At 41.3% G+C, this 8,857-nt stretch overlaps 1 protein-coding gene across 2 annotated transcripts; it reads left to right on the top strand.

The window, feature by feature from the left end:
* The first annotated feature begins 2 nt into the window (after positions 1 to 2).
* On the top strand, positions 3 to 7,543 carry RIDA (reactive intermediate imine deaminase A homolog). 2 transcript variants are annotated; one of them, XM_030484290.1, is made up of 6 exons: positions 3 to 138; positions 2,188 to 2,293; positions 2,816 to 2,870; positions 3,716 to 3,784; positions 4,902 to 4,957; positions 5,391 to 7,543. In XM_030484290.1, exons 1-6 carry the CDS (start codon positions 74 to 76, stop codon positions 5,451 to 5,453), a joined length of 414 nt encoding a protein of 137 aa, XP_030340150.1. In that variant the 5' UTR covers positions 3 to 73; the 3' UTR covers positions 5,454 to 7,543. The 2 variants fall into 2 exon arrangements, with proteins under 2 accessions (XP_030340150.1, XP_030340161.1); XM_030484301.1 differs by lacking the exon at positions 3 to 138 and adding an exon at positions 1,072 to 1,548.
* Positions 7,544 to 8,857: the final 1,314 nt, after the last annotated feature.

Raw genomic sequence — 8,857 nt, forward strand, 5'->3', positions numbered from 1 at the left:
GCGTCAGGAGGTGGGCGGGGCGAGGCAGGCAGTAGTGGCGGGTGCTGAGGGGAGGACGGTGGTAGCGGCAGGTATGGCCTCGATCGTGAAGAAAATAATTAGCACCGCTGGGGCTGCCCCTCCGCTGGCTCCCTACAGGTATGCGTTAGCGACAGAGAGAGCTCTTGGTACAAGCAGGAGTGAGCGGGTTTTGGCGGTGGGTCATAGCAGGTCCTTGGAGGGGGCTCTGTCAGGCAGCCCTGGGGCTGTGGCGAGGGTGAGCCCCCCCCCAGTAGCCAGCGGTCCCCCTCCCCAGAGGCACCAGTGGTCCGACGGCACGAACGGGTCTGCAGTGCTAGCGGCAGGCTGCAGCCTGGCTGGGGCAGGGGAGTCCTGATTGTGTGAGGTGAGGCTTTAAAATGTCTCTCAGAAAGTCAGTTTGGGAAAATAATCCTGAAATTAGTGAAAAGCAGGAAACGGGGTGTGTGTGTGTGGTGGAAATCAGAAAGAATTATTCCTCTTAATGAAAATTGCTTGCCTAGAAAAAAACGTGTCACAGGGAAGTGGGCAGTGAATGCTGACTCCGGAGGTGATGGAAAGTGAAGGCTGAGCCCAATCCACGGTGTGCTTTGCAGTTGGAGAGTTCGCTGCCTGGGAATTGCGAATCTTATTTTGAATATGACTGCTAACAGGTTATAAATGCTTTTCAGTCTATAACTGCTGCAAAAATATGTAAGATTTTGCTCAATGTTTTCACAAGTAAGTTCTTGCAATGGTTACAAACGGAAGAAAAAAATTCCAATTTTAATTGGAAAAAGGTTTCTCTTTGCTATTTGGATGTGAAAAAATATTCAACAGCTATAGTAGATGCTTATAGCTTAAAAGTACCAAGGGATCTTTACCAGGGCATTTTCCAAGAATTTTTAATTCTGCCTCCAGACTTTGTTTTCCCAATATAAACACAGACTCTTTGGGTTTAAACTCTTCCACATGTAGCATCTTAGGTGCCTTGCGGGTGCATTTTCATCCCCATTACTTTGATACTGGGTTTTCTGAGCTTCAAACTGTGTGTTCTCTGTAGGAATTATAAAGGTGGAGAAATACAAAGTGTAGAAGCAGAGAGACGTGACCTGAAGGTTAACTTCTGTTAACAATAAATTGTTGGTGGATTGCAGCCAGGGGCCTGGCACCACTCGTAGGTAGAACATCTAAGACGTGGGAAGGCAACAGCTTTTTGGCTGTACTGGCCTAGCCTTCAACATAGCTCTTCACTTCTGTGTGGATTAACTGCACTCCACCATTTCGTGCTTATTGGGGGTTCTTGGTGAAATACTGCATGTTATGCAGCCTGTCAATTATATGATGGGTCAGTAAGTTTATCACTAACTTAGCTTACCAGCTTTCAGTAAACCTGCCAAAGTCCAGTGAGCAAAAGTTGCACAAGAAATAACTGCTATGTCTCTGCTGTGGAGTCTGAACATGGTAACAAAGGAATGAGGGCTTAATATGGAATGAAGAACTGAGATGTATGAGCGGCATTCCTGCTTCTGCTACAGCAGAAGCTTTTTGGTGACCCGTTTTTACTGTATTTTTGTATTTCCTTTACTGCATCCAATTTCCAGTACTTTGAAATAGATGGCTAGATAGATATATAGACACGTGTATATATGTGTATCATTAATGTTATGAAACTTTTTAAAAGATACAGCAGAGATACTGTTCTCATATTAAGCATACCAAGAGAAGGAAATTGAGGAGCAGAGAAGGGGCCCCTTCTGCTCCTCTGAGCAGATGATCTGGCAGTGGTATCAGAAGGCTTCAGCTTTTTTTCCCCCCAAATTATTTGATTCCTTTGTCAGTATTTATTGGTTAAATAATTAATTAATTTATTTCTTAGAGAGCTCATACCTCCTTGTTGCATGTTTCTCTGTGCCTCAGACAGAAGTTTGTGGCCTCAGCGCCTGTGCCTCAAACAAAGCAGGACATGGTAGGAAAGAAAATAAAATTAAAGAAGCATGTGTGTTTCCCAAAGGTATAAGCAGATTGAAAGTATGACTCTGTGTACAGACTTGTGTGTGCATAACCTCAGTCCTCTGTCTTTCTGAGATTATTATAATAAACTACTGAAGAAGATGTGAAATGTGCTTTCAGGTAGTTAAATGCTTTGATGGGGAAACATTAAACCTAAAATGTCACTTGTGTTTTCAGCCAAGCAGTGCTGGTAGACCGGACGATGTACATTTCAGGACAGATAGGTATAGAACCTTCCACCAGGCAGCTTGTCTCTGGAGGGGTAAAGGAAGAAGCTAAGCAGGTAAGATGTCTTCTAGCAAGGAACTTGTAATAGAGTTGACATGTACTTAGTTAAACATGGACTTATGAGAAATTGAAGAGACCTGGAGAGCACATTTCACATCCTCCAGGATGGGGGCAAAGCAGTTGTCATTTTCCACCCAAACCACTTGGAAGTCAGGGGACGAATCTGTATTTCACATAGGAAAGAATCATGTTCATGTTCAGACCCCAGTAACAACCCTGGCTTGAGTAAGGGAAACATCTGTTCCTGCAGCAGCAAAGAGGTGGTGTGAGGAAAAAGGATGAGATGAATGTAAGCTTATGATGCAGCTCCAATGAATGGATGTTTTAATATTTGTGGTTTATTAGAAGCTCCCTTTTATTAATTTCTAATTTTGCTTACCCACTGAGGGCTGTTGAAGATTTGCTCGGTGAGCTTATAGTAGAATATGGATGTAGCCAAGTTACAACTCGCATTTACATCTTTACCTAAATACAACCCAGCTGATAGTTAAAAGATTTTTGTCTCATTTTTCATTAGGCTCTAAAAAACATTGGAGAAATCCTGAAAGCTGCAGGCTGTGACTACAGCAATGGTGAGTGCTGCTGTGATGGTGGCAAACAAGTGGTTGGTTTTATCTGGATTAAAAAAATAATAATAAAGTGACCTTTAAAAAAAAGAAAAAAAAAAAAAGGCTGTTTGCTAAACATCCAACATTGCTATTGAGTTGTTCCCAATAGCTGGAAGAAACAAAAGGAATCATGGGTCTGGGTTAAAGAATAAAAGAAATCAGTCAACATGAAAGTCTTTGCGATGGGTAGCAATGGAAAGCTGCCTTTCACCAGAAGTTTCTGCCCATGGTACTAATATTTTAACTCTAAGTGGGGAAGCTCAGGTATAGACAGGGCTGCAACTGACTACAGCATCTGAATCTACGGTGTTAATATTCTAGGTGCTTACAGTATTTTTTGGGGGGGCGGACTCTAATAATGGAGCCAAACCAGGATTAATGCTATTATTAATATTATTATTAATAGCATAGACTATATTTTCAGGTCTTTTATGGACTTTTTTTCATAACAGATATTATATATGATGTAATTTATTGCCAAAAGTTGGCTTACAACAGCTTTTTTTAATTGATCTGCTTCTCAGTTCTGTGACTCTTAGAAGAATTTGGCTTAGAATGAAATGTAAACCAGATATTTTCAGAGCTGGTCAGGAATGTCTAGTGCCCTAAAGTTTTGTTATATACTAGGTATTCAGACTTCTTAGGTGGTTCTCTAGGTGGTAGCTCTAAAGGTCGATATCTGTTTGCAAACCTTTTCAAACTGTTTAGAATACGTGAAAGAAATTTACGAAATAAAAGAAATGCACTAAAGACTTCACTTCTGTAGACAAGTCAGAGGAGTAAAATAACTGCAATTATGTAATTTCTAGTTGTGAAGACTACAGTTTTGATGGCAGACATGAAGGACTTCAATGATATTAATGACATTTACAAGCAGTGTAAGTAAATCTTTTGGGTTTGTTTTTTTACCAGGATGGCTCGTGGAACAAATTAGACTTGTGGTAAGCAAAGGGTTTTAATGACTCACATGATGCAGTTCTAAATTCCTTGAGATTCCAGCAAAAATATAACACTAAAAAAAAAAAAAAAATTCGCAAAACCAGATCAAGCACAGCCTCATTCTTGTGGATTTGTGTCCTACCATCCCACTAACTCAGTATCATGTGAAGATCAACTCCTGCTATCCCTACAGGTTGATCTTCCTTACTTCTTTACCTCGATAGATGCTGTGTTGTCCCTGCTATGGTTAGTATTCAAGGATCAGCTCCTCCAAGCTCAGGACTGATGCAGCCTGACAAGGAAGAAGTCAGGCAAAAATGCCAGGAGGCCTGTGGAGATGAACAAGGAGCTCTTGGGCAAACTCAAACACAAAAAGGAAGTCTACAGAGGGTGGAAGCAAGGACAGGTAGCCTGGGAGGAATGCAGAGAAATTGTCCAAGGTCAGGTTAGGAAAGCTAAACCCCTGAGAGAATTAAATATACTCAGGGACATCAAGGGCAACAAAAAAAACCCACCTTCTGTAGGTACATGGTTGGTAAAAGGAAGACAAGGGAAAATGTGGTCTCTCTCTGGAAAGAAACAGAAGACCTGGTTATGGTCTATGAGTAAGGTTGACGCTTGTTGACTTATGCAAATCGGGGATCTTTGCTCATGACTTTTTTGGCAGGGGCCTGTTTCTCTCTCTTGCTCTTTCTGTGAGAGAGCCCTTACCCACACCCTGGTGTTTGCAATTGGATGATCACCGTTCTGCTTTAATCTTTCTTTTTCAGCCAAGTTGGTGTTAAGGCCATGCAGTGTCAGCAGTTCAAGTTATCAGTGGCCACTAGATCACAGCTGTAGCTGGCTTCTGATGAGTGGTGGTAGTTTGCTGAGATGTTAGAGCAGTGAGTGACCAGAAAAAAAAAAAAAAAACAAGGGGAAACAGTAGCTGCCATGGAAGATTATTTGCCTTGAACCTGAAACTGTTCCAATGACTGCATTTTATACAGATAACTTTGAACTGTGTTTCACCAAGTAAAGTGAAGTGATTGATGGATGTTTCTATTTACATTACAGTTTTCAAGACAAACTTCCCAGCCAGAGCAGCCTATCAGGTTGCTGCTTTGCCCAAAGTAAGTGCCTTTGCTGCCTACAAAAAAAGTTATTTTCTGAAATGCCTTATATCTGAAACATTCTGACAGTTGTTCTTATTCTGGAATAGCTTCAATTGTGACTATTTTAATGAAGACTCTTTAAGTCTTTAGGTTTTTTCTAAGTATACCACAAGTCTTATTCCTACATGTTATATGAGATCTGAATACGAGAGATACATTTCTTTACAGAGGAAGACGGCTACACCACTAGAAATAAGGGGTTATGATACTTAAGTAAGAGTAAAGTGCTTTTTCAAAATTACTTAACATTGCTAAATTAGTAATACCACTGTCAGCAGTATAACCTCCCTCCAATGTCACTCTGTTCTTATGAGGTTGTTTTATACATCCAATTGCTTCATAAAATAGATACATTAAATTCGTAATATGTTTCTTCATTGTTTTCTCACAGGGTGCCCAAGTTGAGATTGAAGCCATTGCTGTCCAGGGACCCCTCCAAGATGCTTCAGCCTGACTATGAATAGACACTGATTATCCTACAAAGGCAGAATTAGATTTAATCCTTCTCCCTTACATCCTATTTCTACGGTTGGCTATCAGCAGTTACACACAGTTGAAATCAGTAAACTTCATAGAATCATAGAATCAACTAGATTGGAAAAGACCTGAAAGATCATCAAATCCAACCATTACCCCAGGACTGCCAAGTTCACCACTAAACCGTGTCACCAAGGGCCTCGTCTACACGGTTTTTGAACACTTCCAGGGATGGTGACTCCACCACTGCCCTGGGCAGCCTGTTCCAATGCCTGATCATCCTCTAGGTGAAAAAATACTTCCTAATATCCAATGTAAACTTCCCCTGGTGCCGCTTGAGCCTGTTACCTCTTGTCCTATCACTTGTTACCTGGGAGAAGAGAGTGACCCCCACCTCACTACAACCTCCTTTCAAGTCCCCTCTGAGCCTTCTTTTCTCCAGACTAAATAACCCCAGTTCTCTCAGTCATTCCTCCTAAGACTTTGAGACAAGGAAGTACAAATTTTCTGTAAAGAGTTAAATTCAGTTAGACTTTGTGGCCTTGTAATAGATGACATTGAAAAAATAGGTTATTGTAATAGATGACATTGAAAAATAAGATATTGTAATAGATGACAGTGAGAAAGTGTCTTGGGTAAATGTTTCACGATGACCCGCCAGAACTGGACTAGTGGTAGTTGGCTTGACGATGGGACTTTCAAAACTAGAAGTTCAACCAAAGGACAAGGTGATGAAGAGGAAGATGACGAAGAAACGACCACCAGGGGTCCCAAAGACCACTATGATAATAAAGTGCGCATGCAGGAAGAATGTTCTAGAAATGTGATGTCATGTATAAGCAACTTCATAAATATGCATATAATGTAATGAATATGTATGATTAACAACAATATAATCACAGTTTGTTTGATGCTCGGACAGGACACACTAGGAGGAGCTATCCCCCGTGTTCCCCGGCGCCGCAACAAAGAATACCTGCTTGTCAACTTAAACTTTGTTGGTGAGTTCTTAACGAGTTCTACGAATCACACTTACTCTCCAGACCCTTCATCAGCTTTGTTGTCCTTCTCTGGACCTGCTCCAGCACCTCAATGTCTCTCTTGTAGTGAGGGTCCCAGAACTGAACACAGGATTTGAGGTGTGGCTTCACCAGTGCTGAGTACAGGGGGACAATCACCTCGCTAGTCCTCCTGGCCATGGTATTTCTGATACAGGCCAGGATGCTCTTGGCTGCCTTGGCTGCCAAGAGCTGGCTTATGTTCAGCTAGCTATTAACCAATACCCTTGGGTCCTTTCCAGCCGAACAGCTTTCCAGCCACTCCTCCCCAGGCCTGGAGCGTTGTGTAGGGTTGTCACCCAAGTGCAGGACCTGGCACTGACCCTTGTTGAACCTCATACAATTGGCCATAGCTCATCGATCCAGCCTGTCCAGAACTTACCAAGGAAAGGTGCTTTCCCCTGGATTGTGGCCTTGAATCCTCTAAAATATGAGGTAACAGTGAGTTGTCTGCCAGCAAACCCTGAAAGCCTCCAAGCGGCCTGTTAAAATCAGCTGAGCTTTGCAGGACAGGGCCCGCCCTTTATGATGGTCACTGGATATTCAGGTATTAAAATGCACATCTGGGTGAACATATGACAGTTATAGTATGAGTGATCTGAACATGGAAAACTACAATGATTTGTAATAGCAGGTTTTCAGTAACAATTTGAAATGGGAAAAAAATTACAGTAATGGGAAAACAACACTTGAATTGCTTAGCATACATCTTCACCTTTGTGTTTTGGGGAATTTCTCTGTATTTGTTTCTGAACTGTCTTAAACTCTTTACAGAATAGACTACTGTTGAGAGTCACATTTTGTTCATATGGAAGAAACTGGTTAAGAAAGTTAATAACAGTTTCAGAAAGAAGAAAATTACGCTTTTCTGAAGTGCTAACTTTATAAATCAGCTGTAAATATCTACCTGCAACCTTTTTCATAGCAGTTCAACTTTGACTATCTTTCGATTTAAAACAAAACACTAAAAAAAAAAGTTGTTTAATGAGAATAAATGATAATAGCATCTTAAAACTGTGCTGGTCTATTCTGGGAACAAACTTTTCCTGATTATGCTTTGATACTCCATTACCAAAAAAATCCCAATCTTGCTTATTCAATAAGAAATGATTCAAACCAAAAGAATAGGCTTATTATCTATCTCCTAATATCTAAGGATTAAAATAATCTTCCAAGACAGAAAGCTTCAGTTCTTGACATTTTTCTCTTTGCTGTTAAGGACAGAAACATCTGCTTGATAGTGACTAAGTAATATTGGAAAGTCAGACTGGTGATGCTAGTAAATTATCCCATCCCTCTGCATTTATCTTCTAACCAGGTAGAAATGGATATTTTGAAGGAACTAGTTTTAAAGTCAGCTACCTCATGGCAGAGTTGATTCCCTGTCATCCCCGCAGCCATATCAGTAAGTGCAATACTGGTTTATTCAAGGGGGAAATGAGCAGAAATTCTTTTCTGTTGTAGTCTCACCTCAACTGTGAGTCTGTTTTGCTCTCTTCTGTGAAGATGGCCATCCAGTTACCTATGGGATGCCACTCTCACTGTATCTTCACTTTCTCTGTGTAGAAAGTAAAAATAGGTATATCCAGCAGCTTGGAGAATGGACCATTCCAGTGGCAGAAACATGAACCTGCTTTATCAAATGTGGGAGGGAATCCTGCAGGCTGCTCCTTCCAGAGGCTGCCATTTGCGAGCCTGGGTGCCATGACCAAGTGCTTCAGAAGCTGCTTCTAGTCCCATCTTGTTTGCCCAAACTCACTCAATTTTGGTAAGCCACAAAAGCAGCAGCATAGCAAGGAAAGCAAAAAGCTGCTTTGCCGCAGGTTAAATCACAATACTGTGGGTTCAGCTGTCCAACAACTCAACCCCAAACTTTAGTTCTCCTGTGTCTGTATCATTTGTCTCCTGTGTATAATGCCTACTGATGATCATCTCACATACTTCTAATCAGTTAATGATTTTCATATGATGAGCATGCAAGAAAAAGCGAATCTGGCAGCACCATGTTGCTGTCTGCTTTTATCCGACACGTGCAGATACTGCCTTGTCTGGAAATTCCCTGCATCCAATAGCACAGCCACATTGTATGAATCGTCTTCCATCCCTGGATAAAGTGGAAGAGTCCCAATTATAGTTCCTTACCTTCCTGCTTCTCTGCTATGCTTTCCAGCTCCCTTTACTTCAGTTGCACTATTACATTAACTATATTTTGTGTTTTTCATGCATTCCTGGTATTACTTTAGCATACACCAGAAGGCCACTTGGAAAGCTGTGAGAAGAGTCAGCCCTATTTACCCCTTTTAGATGTGATGTGAGTGGCCAT

Source organism: Strigops habroptila, chromosome 1, assembly GCF_004027225.2.
Source record: "Strigops habroptila isolate Jane chromosome 1, bStrHab1.2.pri, whole genome shotgun sequence".
In the NCBI taxonomy this organism is placed as follows: domain Eukaryota; kingdom Metazoa; phylum Chordata; class Aves; order Psittaciformes; family Psittacidae; genus Strigops; species Strigops habroptila.

Coding starts and splice junctions, on each gene's coding strand:
- RIDA (XM_030484290.1), top strand. CDS start 74: ATGGCCTCGATCGTGAAGAAAATAATTAGCACCGCTGGGGCTGCCCCT. Junction 139..2,187: donor CCTCCGCTGGCTCCCTACAG/GTATGCGTTAGC, acceptor TTGTGTTTTCAG/CCAAGCAGTGCTGGTAGACC. Junction 2,871..3,715: donor AGGCTGTGACTACAGCAATG/GTGAGTGCTGCT, acceptor TGTAATTTCTAG/TTGTGAAGACTACAGTTTTG.